The sequence below is a fragment of the Pelecanus crispus genome, chromosome 2, assembly GCF_030463565.1.
Source record: "Pelecanus crispus isolate bPelCri1 chromosome 2, bPelCri1.pri, whole genome shotgun sequence".
NCBI lineage: Eukaryota > Metazoa > Chordata > Aves > Pelecaniformes > Pelecanidae > Pelecanus > Pelecanus crispus.
In genome coordinates, this window is record NC_134644.1 from 126964747 (window position 1) to 126986580 (window position 21834).

General features: G+C 36.1%; 1 protein-coding gene across 1 annotated transcript in view; it reads right to left on the reverse strand.

The window, feature by feature from the left end:
• CCDC178 (coiled-coil domain containing 178) overlaps positions 1-21834 on the reverse strand; it is a 182546-nt gene that overhangs the window by 46554 nt on the left and 114158 nt on the right. Inside the window, exon 17 of the mRNA XM_075706468.1 lies at positions 14943-15092. Coding sequence (XP_075562583.1) covers positions 14943-15092 — 150 coding nt within the window. The remainder of the gene's footprint in view (positions 1-14942; positions 15093-21834) is intronic.

Genomic DNA, 21834 nt, shown 5'->3' on the forward strand with positions numbered 1-21834 from the left:
GGATGTGAATTTGTTTTTGTTATATCTCAGGATGAGGAAGATTTCCTCTGTTCTATAAAACTGCAGTTTGAATCAGATCCAGAAAGGACACTAGTTCACTAATACTGTAAATAATAATTCTCTGGAAAATAACATAGCCAGTCAGTATTTTATATCGTTCATTGGCTTGGGGGTCAAGTGTACTGACTACATAAATAAAAAGTACTTTTTTTCTTAACTGTTACCAACAACAGCTGTTCAGCAAATCAGGCTGGATTTTTTCTATCTGACACTTCATCACAACCCTCCTGGGTCCCCTGAGGGTTTTCCAGTCACACCTGTGCAAATCCACTTTAGAGAAGTCCACACAGAGGTATCTGTGTATGCTGTGTGCTATTCTCGTGTACTCAGCTGGCCTCAGGAAAGGAGAGCAGGGAGATGGGGAATGACAATGGAGATGTAGGATGCCTACAGAGCATATTTGGTGCACCTAAGACCTTGGTGTCGTGAACTATTAGAGTAGCATAAGTCTACACAATTCCTGACATATGCCTTGCAGTAGAATGAAAACCTGGGGACAGAATTACCACTAGGGTGGGATTATTTTCAGCACTGTTTTAGAGTAACTAGCCTGGACTTTCATAGAATCATAGAATGCTTTGGGTTGGAAGGGACCTTGAGAGATCATCGAGCCCAACCCCCCTGCAGTAACTGAAATGATATGGTGTTCACAGTCATTTAAGGCCAAGAGATTTAAAAAGCTAATCCTTGGTTCAGGAACCTCTTCCAGAGTGCCAGGTACCACTTCTCTGCCCTGAGTTTTCACTACACTTGTGGCAGCTGCGTGCCCTCTGAAGGCTGTATGAGACGCAAGTACCCAGGAAGGTGGTTCCCTTGCAGAGACGACTCTGGGAAGCATTTCCAGACTGCGCCAAGAGTAGTGACAAAGCTCATAGATCTAAAAACATGTTTTGCAAATTATGCAGCTTTAATGAAGTCAACACATTCATGGTCACAGAATAATGCTTTATATAAGTCTTATTTTAGACTATGTAATCTTGAGACTTCAATTCACACTTTTTTTTAACTACTGTGGATAACTGTTTTCTGTGCCTGCCACAGAATGAGGGAGACAGTGATAGCCTTGATGCCTGGCAGTGTCACTTTATTCCTAGAAGTAATCCAGGAAGGAGTATGCCATACTGGAATCCCAGTATGCAGAGAAGACACAAGAGTCATAGGGTACCATAGGGAGTGCTGGGAAAGGAAACTGCTTGGGTGGATGACAAAACGTAGCCATTATTTCAGTGGATCCGGAGGAAGATGCACATCCAAGATGACATTTCAAGAAGGGAAGTTTTTCTTGGGGTCTTTGCTGCTGTCTTTGTGCAACCATTTTGAGAACCTTAGAAATGAAACACACATTTGGAATCAATTAAAGCAAACAAGTGGGATCACAGAGGGATCAATGCTGGACTTAGTAGAAGAACAAGAGGAAACTCTTGTATTATCTGTTCACCAATGCAGAAATCAGACTGCTATTGCTTAAAATGATGTTTGGGTTTCTTTCTGATGTGTTACTTCACCCAGTTTGCTGTCATCGGCTGAAGGAAGCTAGGCATTGCATCCCTGACACCAGAAAGGTAAGTACCATCCATATCACCATGCTCATAATCACAAAAAAAATTTCTGAAGGCAACATTTGAAATACACAAAAAAGCTTCATAAGGGAAAACAACAGGCCATAATTAGATAGCCTTTCTTATAATTCTATAATCTCCAAGAATTGAGATAAAGAATCTGGCAGCATAAGATCTGTAAACACCTAGGAATAGAGGTAGAGCATTCTGCAATATGTCAAAACAAAAAGAATTATTCAGAAAACTTCAGGCCATTAGTGTTAGCCAAAATTCTTTTGCAAGAATATTACTAGAAATAATGGTATGGGAAAAGATTACAAGACATTTAGAAATGGGTGATTTAGTTAGGGGCAGACAGCATATATTCACTAAAGGTAAATTATGTTTGACAAACTAGCTTGAATCTGATTATTTTAATGTTCTGTTGTTGAAGGAATGAATTAGTGTCTGCAGTTTATCTGATTTTCAAAACTATATTTGATATTTGCCATGAAAGAGACCTAGTTTGCAAAGGGGGAATTTCAGGCAGTTATTCAAATTGAGTGAAAATTATCTCAGGAAAATGAAAGAGCATGTCAATTAACAATAACACTTCAGGTGGAAAAACGTATACAATCAGCAGTCAATAAGCACCACTTTACTTGACCTATTACACAAATTGCACTGAAATCAATGTCAAGAATAGCTAGATTTAGTGCTAAAACATATTAGGACTAACAAAATTACATTGGGTTACTGGGAAATGGATAGTAAAGCTGCATCAACACAGTTTATCTCTGGAAATTAGAACAGTTCTGGTGCTTTTTCATACTGTAATTCCTCATTCCCACCCTCTTTTTTGCATTCAGTCATTCACTTTGCAACTCAGCAAATCCTTTTCAGAAACTGTGAATACTCTTTTTTTAAAAGGGGCTACATAACTTTAAGATATTTACATGATGCATATATTCCAACAGATCCCAACATCTGGATTTAACTCTTTTGATTTGCAGGGATTCATACCCGAGAGCATGAATCAATGTGCTACAGCTGCTCCCTACAGAAGTGAATTTCTAGCCTAGGTCATTGTTTCATTTCTGTCTTTGTCTTGTGGCAAGAACACATCACATTCCTATCTTACTCTTTGATCAGAGCATTAGATATAATTCCTTCAGTCAAGGAAGGAAAAGTAGTTTGCCTTATATTCTTTCAGTTTAACTTCTAATAAAATATTTATCTTCATACAATCCTAAAATTCTTCAGGGAGCACTCAGAATCAGCTCTAAGATTATTTGTTTTAGGTCAAATTGAAATACATTTTAATCCCATATTAACTTTATAACCAAGACATGTAAAGAGATCTTCACATCTTCTTTCAGAATTGATGGAATTACACTTTTTGAGCATATTTGGTAGGTCAGATTGAAAATTTCTACCAACACTGCTCTATGGAAAAGGCTATATAAGTGCTATTTAAATAAGAGGTATGAGAGAGAGTATGTGAAGTTTCAGCTCCATGGCAGTGTGTCAAAGTATCAGTCAGAGTGGTGACGGTTCCAGCATGCAGTGCATTCACAATTTGTCTTGCACAGGGAACATGCAGGCAAGTGAGTCGGCAAAGCCATCATTTAGGGTGTAGATGTGGCTGCAGGCAAAGCTGGTTTGCCAGGTTAGTGTTCTGCCATATCAGCTCTCCAAGCTGGTACCCAGTGCAGGAAGCATGCCAGCACAAGGGAGGAGCCAGACTGCAGCTGCAATAATTTAGATTTGCTGAAGTTGTCATGGAACTGTGCTCTGAATGGCCCCATGAAAGGTAGCAAATATCTACACTTAGGAGTATCTTCAGTGGGCCCCTTGTTGTGGTGGAATTCTGCATCCTCCCTCAGTCCTTTCTGACCTCAAATAGGTATTGCCACTTCCTCTGTCCCTCACCTCTCCTAGCTGTACTGTGTCAGTTTGCCTAAGGAGCTGGGGATCACTCACTCCAAAACCATTGCCGCAACAGAGTGGCTCACTGCCATCACATCTGATTTCAACCAAGAAGCAGCAATAGGCTACAAATAACTTAATTGTTTATATGTCAGTATGGGCTTTTTTTAATTTGAAGGTTGACACGGCATATCAGGTTGATTGAAAGATATATCCTTGCTGAAAAATGTCAAATAGCCACCAAAGGGAGATGCAAGAGTTTCACACCTCATTGAAGCAAAGGGTTGTTTACTAACCAGTTAAGTATGCAAGGTAATTTCTGGGTACAGAAAGAAGCTTTATTCTAATAAAGCTTTACTTATTGTCCTGGGTCATATGTTCTGCTAGTTTCAAGAAAAAGATTAAATCCATCTAGACCTCCTAGAAGTTTTGAAAGACGAGAGTGACTCTAGCATGTAAGGTAGTACACTAAGAGCTAGGAACAGTCACAAAATCTAAAACCTTGACAACCACCTTATTCAGAGGGAAGCAGAAAGCTAGTTGAAGATGGGAATTGACATATATTTGCAGCATAAATAGAGTAAATGTAGTTTTTCTTTTATTCATAGTTAACATTATTTGTATCTGTGTTGTCATTTTTTTATACTCTGAATGACTTCTCTTACTTACAGACTTAACCTAATTTCAGACAAGAAAAATTTAAAGGAGCTGAGTGAAAGTACTCTTCACTGAAGGGGGAGTGACACTACAAACCAGGCCTCCGGGACACCTTAACAAGTGTTCCACTGTCCCAACACATCCTGACTGTATCCAGAGAGTAAGGAAAAAACTTCCATCTGTACTCTGCAGGCCAGGTAGGAGCAGGAGTACCAGAAGAAGCGGGAGTGGCTTGCAGTGACTGCCAGTAGCCTTGGAAGTCCCCTGACACGCAGTAATGTGAAGGGGTAAAAGCTTGAACCCTGAAAATCATGGAGGGACTGCGTTCCATAATCCCAGAGTTAAGGGCCCTCAAGAAGTGGAATACTCAAATTCAGTTCTCACTGTCTCATTTAGAGCAGAGATTTGAAAGAAGATGTCATACTTTTCAGTAGCATGCCCAGATCTGGGACCTACATTATTCTGGGGTTCCTTCCTTCAGCATCACTGACAAAAATACTTCTTTTAGCATAATTTACTCAAAATTTCTTTCAGAGCAAGGTTCTACTGTTAGATGAACACCTTAAAGACTATTTCATCCTTTTTGGCTCCTTCAAAACTAATTATTCACACTGTGTGACAATACAGTGAGTAACCAAGACAGACTTAGCCAAGGATAATTTGTGATTTGGTCATTCAGGCAGGTGTTCTTGGGAAAGGAGGGAATTTCATTTCCAGTCATATTAACAGGATACTTGAATCTGGGAGGATACTGAGCATCTGAATTACTGACATTTAAGTGGAGAAGTACTCCATCTCGCCTTGCTGAAAAATATCAAATGCCATCTCTAGATCTACCCATCAGTTTCCAAGTTTCTTTTGGATTTAATCAAAACAAACAAACTGATAATTTTCAGAAACTAAACTTTGTTTTCTCCAACCTACAACATTTTTTTCCTTTGTCCCAAATTCTGAAAATCTTAGTTTTACATTAGCCTGAAACAAACTTGAAGAATTCTTGGTGTTTGTTTCTAACTAAAAATTAGACTTGCACGGCTCTGCTATATTCATTTGTGGTACAGCCAGATTACAAAAGAATGTCTTTTCTAGCATAATCTTTTATTCCAGCCTCTTCTACAGTTTACTTACTTGTAAATAATTACAGTTAATGTAATGTAATAGTGCAGCTGACTCACTGAGTCCAGACACCTTAGCCTCAGAGATACCATCATTAAATTTCCCAAGGGAATAGGAACAAAGTTCCTAGCATGGTAAATAATTGCCAGTGACAAAGCCTGCTGAAATTGAAGAGGAATTTGACTCACTATCACTAGGAGACAGTAGAGGAATCAGAACGTGATAGGTCCCTTCATTCCCACCAGACGTTGTTTTACTGACAGGAATCAATATCAGCAATACTGGTAATTTTGTATTTTTCTTCTGTGGACCCATCCTAACTGTCTTCTGCTTCAAGCCTTTACTGTTCTTGGGAGACATCAGTACTTGGATACTTCGGCATAAGTCTCTCTAGCAAAGGCTTGAACTGGTTCTGCACCAGCAACGGCAGTGCATCAAGCTCCTCTTTACTTTGCTTTTCTGCCACTTCAAAATCATTTTTTTGGGGCACCTTTCAGACTACTTTGTTCTCTAGATCTGTGATTTCATATTTTATTGGCCCATCACATTTTAAAAATAATGCTTAAAAGATCTTAGTGGCTAATCTTACACAAGGTAAGAAAAGCACTGTCAGTAAATGGTTAACTGGGAGACCATAACACGATGAACTCCTTCCTGTTTTTATACCTTTTCTACTGTAAATTATAGAGTGCATAGTGCGATTGGAGCTGGTCAGAACATTGTTGGAATTTTTTTTTCTATTCTGGATTGAAAGAAAATGCAAAAAATTTTTTTTGTGAAACCAAAAGCTTGGAATATCTTCCCCCCCCCCCCCCCCCCCAAAAAAAAAAAACCCAAACCAAACCCAACAACATATAGTATTTCTATGATGAAATATATTCCCTGAGATTTCTGGTAGATTCAAGAGTTATAGCAGTTTCATAAGTTATCTAAATTTGTGGACATTAATGAAATTAATTAAAAGAATAATGATTGTTAGGACAAAATGGCGTTATGACATCTAGACTTCCCATCTCTATGACAATTTAATGTGTCACTCAAAATCTGGACACCTAGCTTGCTATAGGTCTTTCCCAACTATCTTTACAACTATCAGGCAGGCTGGCGTCCTCAAACTCCTCAAATACCATGCCTGCCACGATCTGCCTCACTGGGACAAGTGTCCTTGGGAGTTACCCGAACTGCAGAGAGAGGTTTGACTGAAAAACAGCAAGCTGGTTGCCTCAGCTCCATGGGCTGTAAAGCCCTGGTTCCAATGGAGGTCCTGGAGCCGTATCTTCACATGACTGGTTCAGAGTACACATAAATACACATGGACGTTCAACACAGTCATTTGACAATTGTTTTGTCAAACTCTCTCCAGGTAATTCTAGCTGAGACCACTCTTGCTGATTTATGCCATTTAATCCTTTCTGAGTGAAAAGGTTTAAGAAGGTGCAATACAAATTTTCTACTAGTTTCCAGAATAACAGTTTGCCTAGCAAGGTGCATTAATCTTATATGTTAAACTATTAAGAATTTCCTAGTTTTTCAAGCGCACAAACATGGAAAATGCAGGCCTAATAACACTTTAACTTAAGTACCCCTAGTATGGCATTTGGGATGAGTTACAGTGTAGGTGTGCTTTACAATCCTGAAAGATTCTAATAACTTTGTTTATGAGCTAAAAAAGAAAGTGAAAGTATGATTTTTATTAATTTAGAGCATTTGTTGGTTGTTTGCTGCAAGTTTTTTTGGTCAGTTATTAAATGCTAAGTCCATCTATTTTGACACCAAATATTTTTATAAAGTATTTGCAAGATTAAGCTATAACACTGTGACCTTAATGATACTCTTAATGTAAGTTTGAAGTAAATGTGAATGAACATGAATTTATGTAGCTAATAAGGATGTAAATACCAAACTATTAATCCATGTGGTTAAAAATGAACATGTAAAGTAGATAAGATATGGATATCTTTTGAACTTTTCCTCAGGAAGTTGTTTACTACTCTGCAACCATTCAACCTGGCTACTTCAAGTGTAAATAAGAAAAAAAAAGTAAAAACTTTAAAGAAAAAGAAAAGGGGGGGGGGGGGGGAGTTGAATATAATAATGGAAGCTATTCTGCCTGTTGATTCTGCCTTTTTTTGATTAAATAAATTTGTGACTAATTCTAACATCTCTGTAAAGTGTTACAGAACAAACCAGTGTTATATTAGGGGCAAGTCAGCACACATAAGTAGATTTCCCAGCACAAAAATCTCATAACACTGGGATGAGGGTAAGGTTTACTGCCTAAGGCAAGTGTGTTGCAAAACTTCCCCAGTGCTAAGTCTCCTAGTTAAACAGTATTTTCAGGGATACATGAAACAACACAGAAGATCATACCCACCAGCTGACTGAAGACTGATGAGCCGCAGACGAGGTCTTTCCTGCAACATGTGCATACAGGTGTATTAATGTTTATGGACATGTTAGAAGGAATTATCTAGTAGAAGTTCTAACAATGTCCATCTCTTTCTAATTTGTTAGTAAAAAAGAGGTGTTATCCCAGTCTGTCTTTTCCTATTCTGTTCAGCCTGTGCTGAATACAGTACGGAAGAAGCATATAGATGTGGGGGGAAAAAAAAAATAACCAATTATATTCTTTTTAATTAAAGGTAGAATCTATTAGGAAATAATGAAAAAGAAAGTTATGCTTTAAGGTAAAAAGCTGCTAGTAGAAGAACTGAGCTCATACAAGTTTCTTTGATCTTTTGCCTGTAAGTGAAGTTACTGATATGCAGCAATTCAACCCATGAAAAAAACCTCTACTGATTAAATTATTTGATGTTTTACAAAAGATAATTTTTGTTTATTGCCTGATACCTTTAAACTCAAAAGCTGACATCACAACCTCCTTAGCATCAACTCCTGTCAATATAGCACTGGAAGAATATTTGACCTACAGTCAAACTTGCTGGCTTTGTGAAATCAAGGTCTGTGCATAATGGCATCACCATCCATGACCCCCTATTTAAAGACTGGCTGCTGTAAGAAACCTGAGCCATTACAGCTGCTTGGAATATTCTGATTCATCTTGTTTGTCTTGATACCACAGGTAGCACTGAGGCAGAAAAGGTGGATAGTATCCTGAAAACATCTATGAATATACAGGAAAAAAGCATTTTTTTTCCCCACCTTTTCTCTCCAGGCATGAGAGAACACTCAATTTTAAAAATACATGCCTAAATGAATTATCTAATGTCTATATTTCTTTCAGAAAAAAACCAAAGAGATTTCACTTCCTGTAATGGGACGCCTTCTTCTGGGACACTGTAGGATCTTTCTAACACCCAAGTCCTACAGACATCACTGTGTTCTGTGACTGCTTCTGTCCTGTGCAACAAAACTGTAACCTGACTAGCCACTGATATGGCTGATGCATATGGAAAGGAGACTGACTTCTCTATAAATTATCTCAGTAACTTCCTTTTGCTATCAAACTAATAATTTGATTTGGCTGCCTGTTGTATTAATTCTCTGATCGAGTCATTTGAACTTATTGATTCAAATTTAATTATAACATTAACTTGATATTTACATTGTTTAAATATAATTAGCTCGAAGAGAGTTTAGTAAATTTGCATAATAAATAGCTTACTGAAGATACATTTTTTCCCTCATGTTTTCATAAGAAACTGGCTATTCTATCAACTTACCATACTGTCAAAGTCTAAAGGCAGAAAGAACCTCAGTTAAAAATACTGGGAATGACACATTTTTACTTACTAGCTACTATCTAGTCTTGTTATACTACAAAAAACAAATATTGGGTCCATTACCCATTTCTGTTCCTAATCAAAACAGTTCTGAAACCTGGTTAAATAGTTAATTTAAAATTGGGTAACAATTCCGATATTTCTTCTATGATAATTTTAATTTCTTTCACGCGGAATCCTTGACAATATTATTTTTCATTTAAGATTTGTAAGGAAATGGGAATGGGGGGCCATTTTTTACCATAATTTAATCCATGCTTTCACTATGAGTCTTGTGAAACAATCATAAAGCATGCATGATTGCTTCAAACATGAAGGAATCCAAGATTTCCAGATAAGTGAACCGACTAAGCAAAAACACAATTTAGAGACAGAAATCATTTTTTTGTTTATATGAGAACAGTATTTTTTTCAGTTAGGCCAATGAATGGGAACAACAAAATCAGAAGGAATTAATTGCTTAAACGGACATGTGCCCATTGTTATAATTACTTTATATTCTATTTGGTCTTTCTAAACAACAGGGACATTATTTTTAAAACATTTATACCCCAGATGAGCAATATACTAAAGGCAGAAATATCCAAGAGGGCTCAGAGTCATATACATGCATGAGAAAGACATGAAAATATGTTCTTTATAAAAGCATAAAAGAACTTCACTTGACTTGCATGACTTTTTGTATCAAGCATGCTACAGCAGTCTTTTGATTCTAATATGAAACTATAGTAAGGATCATTGCACTAATGCATGAGGATTTGTGATAATGTTGCAGAAATTTTACTGTCAAAACTGAACTGCAGTGTAATGACTTTTGTTATCATGGTTTCTAATAACTATTCAGCATGAATTGACCCTACATATGTTTTACTGCAATAATATGTCAGTTATCCAGAAAGTAAAAAAAAGAAACAGAAATCAATAGGCCCCCTTCCCCCAAACTCTTATAATGTGGCCACCTGAAGATAGCAGATTATGAATATGAGAATTAATATTTTACTTGCATTTTAAAGCAATTAGAATTTGCACAGCAACTATTTTTAAAGAGAAGATATGTGAACAAAAACAATTACCAAAGTTTTGTAAGATTGTGCCATTTGCAGTGTTAAGGACAGATTCAAGTAAATAGGTTCTTAACACATAATGACATCTCACACCTCTATATTCAGGAATCAACTCTAATTTCATTACGAGAACAAATGTCGACGTCTGCAGTACAATCATTGGCATGTTAGCACAATACATTGGAAGTATCAAATTTTACTCATGATATAGATATTCTAAGTACAAAAAGAATGATATGGTAAATAATTAGATTTGGTTTTCATGCATAATCATATTCCTGGTGCTAATATGCTAGCCCATTGAGATTTTCAGAAGAAAATGCTGTTACATATTTGCAGGGCAGAAGCTGTATTAGGCAATATTTTATTACTGAAAGTCTATCACATAAAGACAAACCTACAAATTTTTGACACACAAGATTTTGCCACATTGAAATATGATGTAAAAACAAATAATCTGTCAGCATTATATATATATAAAAAAAATCTGACTGCCCTCAAAAGCAAATATTTAGGGAAAATATTAAGTACTAAACAGAATGTATTTAAAGATAATGTCAAGATCCACCAGAGTTTGTTCTAATGTCATCTAGAAAAGACGGAAATGTATATTCATGCTATAACGAAGCTAGCACATCCAACATGACAGATATGCCACTGGTCAGTGAAAGATATATATGAGGAAAACCAAATTAAAGAATGTCTTTGTGAAGGGAAGCATCTTTCTCAAAGAGAGTAAACTAACAGGCAATAAGAGTATCAGACTGCACTGATATTTGATCAAATTAAACATTAGGATAAACATAAATGCTTTGTGGTAGTGATTACATATGTAATGAAATATCTTTGCAGACAGAATTTTTTTTGTTAATGAAACTAAATATTATGTATTTAGGGTCTGACCAGCAGCTATCCAAAAATACGATATTTTTTAAAAATATAAAATGAATTAGGTAAGCAAAACATCATCTCAAAGTCAAAGAGCCATTACATCTCTACAGTCATTTGAAATCACTACAAAATACTGTCTAGAGATAGGATTACAAATGAACACTAGCAGATTCTGAAGTCTTTGGTGCACAATAAGAATATGGTTTAAAAACTTTCAAAGGCTTGAATGTGATTTAAAAAATTATACTAAGTCAAAGCAACATAATGGTAGCTCAGAATTTTTTAAATACTTGCATTTAAGAGTTTAGTTTTCAGACACACTAGAGTGAATATCCCCCTTTAAGCTGAACTCGCTTGTTTTTCATAACACAAAAAATGATGGCTCCAAATACTCTTGCAGAGAAAAGTACTATTGAAAAACTGAACATCAGCACTGTAAATATGAATGAAGACAGAAAAGGTTTCTCACATGTGTGATGTCGTGCTTATACATGCCACAACACGTTTTTGAAATGCTTGTCTTCAAGAACCAAGGTCTTCTGGCTTATACCAAAAGCAAGGAAAATATCTGAGGTTACAATTTGACAAATAGACTTTTAATGGAACATACACACTATAAAAATCATAAAAACTTACTGTAGCTTTTCCTTTTTTTTAATTGTGATTAAAACAATGAAACATCACTCCTTATGTTTGTCATATTATGTATTCCTTTCTACTTCCCAGAAAGTTTATTCTCTATTTAGACCACTTAATCTAAGTTCCTCCCTTCAGTAGGACACTACCGACAATCAAGAGTGTTTCTCTCTTCTGATCATCGACTTCTGTCATTTTTCTACTTAGAGAGTTTTTGCTTTCCCTGTGCATTCTCTGATACTTCCTTTGGCATTCACTCTTCCCCACACAGATTTCGCCTCCTTTAAATATATATATATAACAAGGAAGAAAACACTCATCTCCTCCCAAGAGGAGGAGATTGCATTCCCTATGCAGAAGAAGGTATTATGCTTTTTATGGGCATAGCCCCTCTATTCAGCAATGTATATCCCCTTCACTCAATCAGAGCACCTTCCTCAGTGCAAAGAAGCTTACAAAGTCATAACAAAACACTTCATCTTACCAAAGCATTATTTTACCCATCATCAAGATGGAACTTTTTCAGGGGCTGAACAAAGCAGCTACTTAGGAGTCCAACGCAAACCTACTTCATTAGTTAGAGCAGTTACTAGCAGGACAAGAGGAAATGGGCTCAAGCTGTGCCAGGGGAGGTTTAGATTGGATATTAGGAAAAATTGCTTCACGGAAAGGGTGGTCAGGCATTGGAACAGGCTGCCCAGAGAGGTGGTGGAATCACCATCCCTGGAAGCATTCAAAAAACAGGTAGACATGGCACTCTGGGACATGATTTAGTCTAGTCTACCCTTGATTGGTTTAGTGTGGACTTGGTAATGTTACGTTAATGGTTGGACTGGATGATCTTAAAGGTCTTTTCCAACCTAAACAATTCTATGATTCTATGATCCTATATCCAGTTAAAATTATATTTAAAAAAGGGGCAATTTGCTTTTTTTTATTAGTATTTGTGAAAATTGGCTTCTAATTTTGAGTAATTATACATATAGGGAAGAAAGTTCTCAGAATTTAGGGAAGGATGAGCACACTTTCTTCTTCTTGAATGTTCATGTCACTGTAATGCATATATATAGCACAGCACCTAGAAAAATCATTACTTTGACACTCCTCCAGAGTTGATTTTCTGTTGCAGTTGTAATTCACTTATTAGCAAAAACCTAAGAAGAAAATATAGCTTCTTTTTATAGGAGCTGTATGTAATCAACACGTTTTTTCCTTTTGTCATAATTTCTAAATTGTTTATGTGATAATGATAGAAATATTTTGGTTTAATAGTTGGACTAGTTATTCATTTAAGAAAGTGAGGAGTTATCAAAAAGAAGGTTAGTTGTCTTTGTAATCCTCAAATTAATATTGTGAATAGAATTTCTCTTCTTCATACACATACCGCTGCTGAATGGCACAGAGGACTGTCAGAAATTCTAAACATTTGCATCACTAATTTCTAACACAAGCTAGGTATATATATTGTAATGCTGATTATACAGTCCTATAGAACAGCAACATACTCATAACCATTTTCTTCATAAACAAGATTTTTAAAAGCCAAACAAATTATTATATAGCACTGCTGATGAAACTAGATCCTGTTGGTATTGCATTGCTATTTTGCTATATTTTACTATGTTTATTTTATTGTATTCAAATTGAGAAGGAAAAAAGCAATAATATATGCCAACTCATTTGCAATTTTCTTTCTTTCAGACTACATCACTGAGATGCATGATAATATCATCCATACTATGTCCAGAAGAGGTAAACTGTTGAGTGGGAAACCTGTTTCACAAATATTACCAAGAACTATTAAATTCTGAGAATGTAGAAGACAGATATTTTTACATCCAAAGAAATAAAAGGTCCAGACGATACTGTAACCTAGATGTATTTTTCTGTGGAGAGGCTTGAAGAGAGTATGCCCTGAATCTGCATTCAGAAAAATATACTTTAAATTCCTTCTAGAATGCAGTCCTTTTAAGAAAACATTTCAACACTCATAGCATTGCCTCTGCTATCATATCAACAGAACATAACTGACATTGGTGAAGAAAGAGGCAAACATTTCTTCTACTTTTTTTGTTTTAAATCTCCACCTTGTTCTCCAGATATGGTTATCCCTAAGAATATATGACTTAAAACCAGTTTTGTTCTTGAAATATAGAAGGGCTACGTAGTTAACAAGAGTATTTTGGAAAGGATTTTCTTATTTATATTTGTCAGGAACAAACTGAATACACTGAATTTTAAAATTAGAGATTAACTGAGGTAGTATATGAGGAAATGAGCAATGGATGAAGATATGGGTATAAGACATAAAATGGGTTGGTAAGAGTACAGTACTAGCAAATAATCTGAATTTCACATCTAATTTATTTATTTGAAGACTTCTACACTTTACTTTCAGAGAACAGACTAAAATATCAATATATCAGGACCTGGTTCCTGCATAAACAACCTGAGTTAATAAAGATTCTTACCTGAAATTTTTGATGTGAACTTAATGACTGCAAGCATGACCACTTAAATGCATATCAATTTTCAGAAATATAGACATGAAAGGTAAGCAAGCAATACCCTGACTAAAATATCTGAAGAAAGTTTTTTAATTGATTATAGTTGGTACTGATAAACTTGTATTTTGAGACCTATCTATAAATACAAAGGAAAGAAACAGAAAAGGTTTTTTCTGTGAATTGACATTACATTTCCACAACAAAGTTTTACAACATCATTTGTCTCAAGTTCCACAAGTTTCACTGTTATATTAAAAAAAAAAACAAAACCCAACACCCTATCCTTTTAAATGTAACTAATTAGTTGATAGAACATTACACCTGGCAACTATACCTCCATCATGGAAGTTCTTCAGACTAGATTTTACCTTTTTTTGTTTTCATTTGACTGTTTTCTAAATTAAAGGCTTACAGAGTAGCTGTTGTAAAATGCACAATTTCCAGAAAAAGTGTTTTATGGAGAATGGTAAGGAACACTTTAATTACTGCACAATTTATTTATATAGAAAAATAAATACATTTCAGGTGCAAAAGTGGAATTCATGAACAATGAATTTTGAATACCTTACATGAACTGCTCTGTAAAAAAAAAAAAAAAAAACAAAAACAAAAACACCAAAAAAAACCCAGCACGCAAGCAAAAAAATGAAAATACAAAAGTGTGAGACAGCCAAGAAGAAAATAAGAATTCAGGTGACAGGTATTACTAGCAAGTATTCTGTTGTTATTAAGTAGTTGCATTAATCAAATTAATTTTAGAGATGAGATAAATGAATTGAATGAGTGATATTAGCACTTTACCTGCTGATGATCTCTAACAGCAGCTTCCACCCTGATTCTATTGTCATACAGTTCTGTGAGGTCTTCTTTACTGGTTAAGTAGTAGTTCTGAAAGATTTGATATTCTTGAGCTAACCACAGATTTTCTTTAATGATTTGCTCCAGAGCAGCCTAAAGAGAAAAGTAATTGATTACACTTACTGCAAAATACTTTTCTGAAAAATAAAATTATAGGTCACTTCCACGATTTCCCGACTCATTCACTTATGAACATCTGCAAAGTATAGCTGACAAGATTATGGTCTCAGTGAAAGAAATGGAAAAACTGTAAATGAATTTCAAGTGGTTAGGATTTTGCTGAATATATATATACTGAAGTAAATGTTATTAATAAATGTTTTGTACAGAAAATGATGTTGTAAATAGTTACAGTAGAAACTACTAAAAAGAATGCATCCTCTACCTTACTACATAAGACCTTTCTGCACAGAAATTATCTTGACTTAATTGCCAGAGAATACATAAAATTCGTCACCCACATTTTACTTCTCAAAACTCTCATATTCCAACCTATTTGTAAAGCTGGCACAATGCAATACTCATGTATTTTCTTAATAATTTTAATGTTTACAATTTGATTAACTTGATTTTAAAGACTAATGTAATTTTTTACTCTCATAGTTTGCTACCAGGTGAAGTTGAACTTGTTTGGAATGTATGCTTCTGTAATAAGAAAAATTTCCATTCCTTTAAATGTGATTTTGACTGAACTTCCTTTGATTATAGTGCATAATCTTACAACAGTTGCATCATTTTCTAAGGTATTTTACCTAGGCTACAAAGAAACAATCTGATTTAATTCATTTTTAAATTGATTTTTGACAAGGAATTCTATTTTAATTTTCATTATTTTTCCATTAAAAAGCACTTGGGGGAAGGGGACAGTCCCAAACTGTGAGTGAAATGCTACCACAGGAGGTGGGGAGCAACCACCTGTCCTAGTAGTTGCCTCACCAAAATCCAAAGAAAGGAACCATAAATAATTTTGGTTTTATTTTTGAGAGAGGAATATTACATGTTGCTCTGTTTACCTCCCTACTGCTCTTCTCCCTTTCAACAGACTACTTTTTAAGTCAAAAGATGTATGTCTGAGGTAGGCAAAATATATTTTGAGCATACAGGAATTTAGATTAATTTTCCCAGGTCACTGGTTGAAAGTTCAAGCCAACATTTATATGTGAATCCTAGAAGAACCAGACCCTGTTGCTGCTGCTTCAAGCTCTGTTTGGAAGGGCAACATAAATACATGTTGAGAACACTTCTGAAACAAGAAATGTTTAGCCATATATTATAGCTACAGGTTTGCCCAGAACCCAGGAGGGCTAGGAAAATTTGGTAAAATTCAAACCTTGCTTTAGTATCTCCTGTGTCTCTAAAAAAAAAAATCGTGTGAATTAGTGGACTAATAAAGTCTAAGTTCTTCTGGGGTCACAGCAATAATGTTGAAGAATCCATGTGTTTTCTGAACCTGTTCCCAAGTGGGTAATTTAGATTCTCACCTTTTAAAGACAAAACTAGCCAAGAGAAATAGCAGCATGCCTGAACAGGTTCCTAGCCATCCCTTGGAGCTACTTGAATTTTGGGAGTTCCCAAGACAGTTAGCGTATTAACAATGATTTTATTACTTTTTCTATGCAATGTCTTAATCAAGATATATCCACTTTTGTATCTGTAGTTATACATAATTTCTGAAAAGTTTTGGCTGGAAACTTGCTGTGGTTATGCAACTAGATAAAAAAATCTTCTTGTACGGAACTGTCACTCTACATCATTACAATATTAAAATGCTATGCGTCTTTCAGAAATCTCAAAGTAATAAAAAGAAAGATGTACAATTTAGTGAAGAAGATGTGATTATCTCCTTTGTTAATCTTTGGGTAGAGGTAAAAACTGTTTTTCAGGCTGATACCTTCCTTAAACATACACTACTTGATGTTAATATGTTAGCATTCAATACCTGCAAACAAGTAATGTTTTCAGCATTGCAGTACTTTCACATATGTAAGGAATATGGGGAAAATGACAGAAATGTTTGCTTGTAGAATATGAACATCAATACAGTAATTTTCACCAATATAGATACCCAAGTACAAAGCAATTGAAGTCCTACTATTTTGTATAATTTTAAATGGTCCAGACATTTTGACAAAGAATAACAACATACCAAAGAAAAGAATAGCCTTCTACAGATTTTATAAGGCTCAGTGGCTATGTCTACATGACCAATTATACTAGTTGCCCAGTCCCCAAAATTGCTTCACCATATAGCTTTATGTCAGCCGAGACAGATAAAGCGAAATGGTTCTTTTTCTCTAATTCACTCCTCTGAAAGATGAACTGAGGTTCAGAAAGCAAAGAGCACACATCCTTTAAATACCTGACTGTCACTCATTGACATTTCTACAGAGGATTTCCCAGACTGTAGGCAAGGAAAAAGAAAGTCTTTAAGAGCATTTTATATTTATGAAAGAGAGGAATGGTCAAACTGTGACCAAACTCGGCATTCTAGAATATACACTACAACTCTTTCTCCTGTTCTAGGAGAACAGAGATATGAATATCAAAACTGATCATAAGATACTTAAGTAGACAATCTTGACATTTGCCAAGACATTGTCTGGCACTCAAACTTCTGAATTTGTAGACTTGTGAACTGATAACAACCACCATGATTCATGTGTTTGTTCTTTTGCTCTTCAAAAAAACCTTGAAATTAAAGACTTCTGGTACATCAGTCTTTGTCTACAGGTACTTTTGACTTCTTCAAACATTCTGGAACTGATGTCTGAAACATGGGAAGAAATTTTCTACATTTCTATATTCAAATGATGTTACTTTCTTCAGTGGGAAAAAAGCATAATTCAGGGGAATACCTTGAAGGTTCTTAGATGAAATGAAACTTGAGTTGCAGAGTAGAGAAATCAAGTGAAACTAGCAAAGGCCATATTAAAAACAAATGAAAGAAGATATTTGCACTATGTGTAGTTAAGGTGTGTGGATTCTTATGAATATCAAAAACTTGCAGAGATTTAGAAGGGACGTAGAATTTCTAGGAGGAAATATCCACTAAGGTTGTCTAAACCACGACAAAGGTTTATTAAATAATAAAAAAAAAATTGGGTTCAAGAGATCAGACAGTCAGGTGATTATTCTGGGCAAATACTAAAACATGCTTGCCCTGTTGTTACACTCTACCTGGACATGCGGTATCAGAGGTGGAACACTGCACTAGAGGAAATTTCTACTTGATTCAGCGCATATACTTTTTCCTCTTTATGTTCTCTTATTCAACACAGCAGCCTAGGAAGCATCTCTGTTTTCCTGAACAGCAGGAAGCTGGAACACTTTTTCATGCGTTTGCTGAACACATTTGAAGTGCAGTTCCTGTCTGCTGTAATACAAATCCACGCTGAGATAATAAAACATGTGGAAGCAAGAAACAAATAAAAACACTAAATGCCCTCCTCAAAACTATCAACAAATTGTTAGCACAATGGCTGCTGAACCAGATGCAACACCATGAAACACAATGATTAATTATCAGTCCAGTACCTCAGGCCATACAGAATTTCTTGTAATAACTAAACTTCAGTCCTTTTAGGTTGCAAACAGAGATCACCACTAACCTAGCCGTGACTGTCATAGACAAGCAAAGGATACTTGCTGTCTGCAGCACAAAGAAAATGTAGTGCAGGTGGGGTCTCACAAGAGCAGAGTAGAGGGGGAGAATCACCAACTTCTACCTGCTAGTCACGCTTCTTTTGATGCAGCCCAGGATACAATTGGCTTTCTGGGCTACAAGCACACATTGCTGGGTCATGTTGAGCTTCTCATCAACCAACACCCCCAAGTCCTCCTCAGGGTTGCTCTCAATCCATTCTTTGCCCAGCCTGTATTTGTGCTTGGGATTGCCCTGATCCATGTGCAGGACCTTGCACTTGGCCTTGCTGAACCTCATGAGGTTCACACAGGCCCACCTCTCAAGCCTGTCAAGGTCCCTCTGGATGGCATCCCTTCCCTCCAGCATGTCGACCACACCACACAGCTTGGTGTTGTTGGCAAACTTGCTGAGGGTGCACTCGATTCCACGGTCCTTGGTGCTGACAAAGACATTAAACAGCACAGGCCACTCATCACTGGTCTCCACTTGGACATCGAGCTGTTGACCACAACTCTTAGAGTGCAACCATGCAGCCAATTCCTTATTCACTATCCATCTATCTCCAATTTAGAGACAAGGATGTTGTGCAGGACAGTGTCAAATACTTTGCACAAGTCCAGGCAGATGATATCAGTTGCTCTTCCCTTATCCACCAATGCTGTAACCCCATCATAGAAGGCTACCAGGTGTGTCAGGCATGATTTGCCATTAGTGAAGCCATGTTGGCTGTCACCAGTCACCTCCTTATTTTCCATGTACCTTAGCACAGTTTCCAGGAGGATCTGCTCCATGATCTTGCTGGGCACAGAGATGAGACCTACTGGCCTGTAGTTCCCTGGGTCTTCCTTGCAGTTGTATGGTTGCATGTTTGTGTGACAAAAGTTTGTAAGGAAATGTAGAGACAAATCTTAGGATCGATGATTTTGTCCACATAATGATATACCTACAAACATAATATAAATTCCTGTGGTTTACAGGGTCAATCATCATTTCAAATGGTCACTCTGACAGTAGTGTTTTATTCGAAAGATAAGAACAATTGATTTTGACAATCAGGTGCGTCAGCACAACAAACTAATTATTAAAGGATCTATATTAATTGGTTATACTACTTAAACTTGATGTTGTGAGGAATGAAATTGGTTTCCCCAGGCAGAAATGACTGTTCCTTTTGTAGGCATAAAGTATCCTTTTCATAATATGAACAGCAAAATAAGAAATAACTTATCTTAAAATTACTGTGTTCATGTGCATCTGCCCCTCCCACTCCACAGAGCTTCCCCAGAGGAGTTTAGCGAAGTTTTTCCAGTAGCATCTGTTACACATCATACGTGTCCCTTCCCAGAGCATAAAGAGCATGGTGATACCAAATGCCACAAAGTCATTGTAATACAGTTGAGAAGTCCCCCAGCTATGGAAGTTACTGTAAAGCAAGCATGAGCTGTTGGGTTTTTTCCCCCTGTATGAGGATCGATTGATGCAACTAATGCTATCAGCAAATATTTGGGCTCTACAAGTCACAAAACCTACAAGATAACTTGAGCTGATATAATCCCTGATTCACTCGCCTTACTTGGGATCCTCTGTTGATGCTGCCACCAGCATTGGATGGTTGGTAATTTATGCACCAAGGATCACGCAGCTACTCAGTAAATCTCTAGAACTGCAACCCTTTTAAGGTACACAGTGGAAACAGCTGAGCCCTGCTTGAACAAGCTCTAGTATGAGTCAGGGGATTTACATTGTTGATATTATATACTGATCTAATACAAGTTTTGATGGTCTCTGAGCTGAAACAGGTCTTCCCCTGTATCCACAGCCATAGGAAAAAAAAAAAAAAAACCACATAGCCTGGAGTTACTGAAATTAACTCTTCATCTGAAAGACAATATCTTTTTACATCCATGGCATGAATTTTTGCTTTATTATGTTTGGGAGGAATTTTAGAAAACACACGTTTAAGTATATACACAGACTGACAGAGGGAAGTGAGAGATCATATTTTTGAATTATTTGCTAGAGACCATTTGGAACAAATTAATTACTCTTTGGGTAGGAATATGGTGTAAAATGTTTTCTGACAGATTGCACTTTTCCTACCTGCAAAATAAAGTAACAATAACTACAAGTAGCCTTTCACTGATAACACAGCACCACAAATGGCCGTTCGAACAGTTTTGAAAAAAACAAGTTTAATTCTTATAAGGACTCAAGTGGAGAATTAATATGGGGAATAAAACCAGATATACATTAAATGTTTGGGAGAAAATTTCTGTGGATGGCAAGTTATACAAATAATAAATGCTGCTAAAATAATGATGAAAAAAATGCTACTAAAATAATAAAGTTACTAAAATAATATCAGCAAATATAAGCACAGACCTGTCTGCTTTAACCTTACAAATATGCCAAAATAAATAGTGTATAATACTTTTTGGGTCACACTTCTTCATGTCAGCCAAAGATGAAAAATATTTTTGTTCTTTCATATACAGTCTTTTCTATGTATGGAATATTCTTGACCTCCCCAAAGTTATTTTTGGCACATGAACACTACATTGTGTTGACACTAAAAAGAGACCATGGTTGTAGAATAAGATCTGAATGCTCTAAGACTATTTTACGTTGATGTACCCTTTACCCATGATTATAGTGATGCAGAAGATCTGAAAAAATAAAAGCATGCAAAAATTTGAAGTACTAGAAATATTTAAGTTTATCCCACTTCAACCTTCTTTAGAGCCCTGGAAAGGAAGTAAAGGCATAAATCCTGGAGAAATCAAAGGATTTACCAGTCTAAACGTCTGAACTGGTAAAACAGAGACCAGCTGTAAGGCCAGAAAACAGTCCATTCTGCAGGGTATGTAGTGACACTGATTTTTCAGATGTGAAAAAAAAAAAAAAAAAATCTAGTTGGGCTCTTTCCCATGAAGACATTTACCTCCAAATTGTAAAGCAGAGAATCAGAAGTACATGTGCAGTCTACCTTACAATGACCTGCTACTACTGACAGAATTTTGGGGATTCAACCTGTGATCAAAACACCTATAAAAGAACTGTAAATGGCTCTGGCTAAATAGCAGGATATTAAATTGATTACTATTAAAGAAAGATTTGAACAGACCTCACAACTGATTAAGCATTTTTAGTCCTATCTTTATCTGCAGTCAAGAAACTCTGATTACAGGGAGG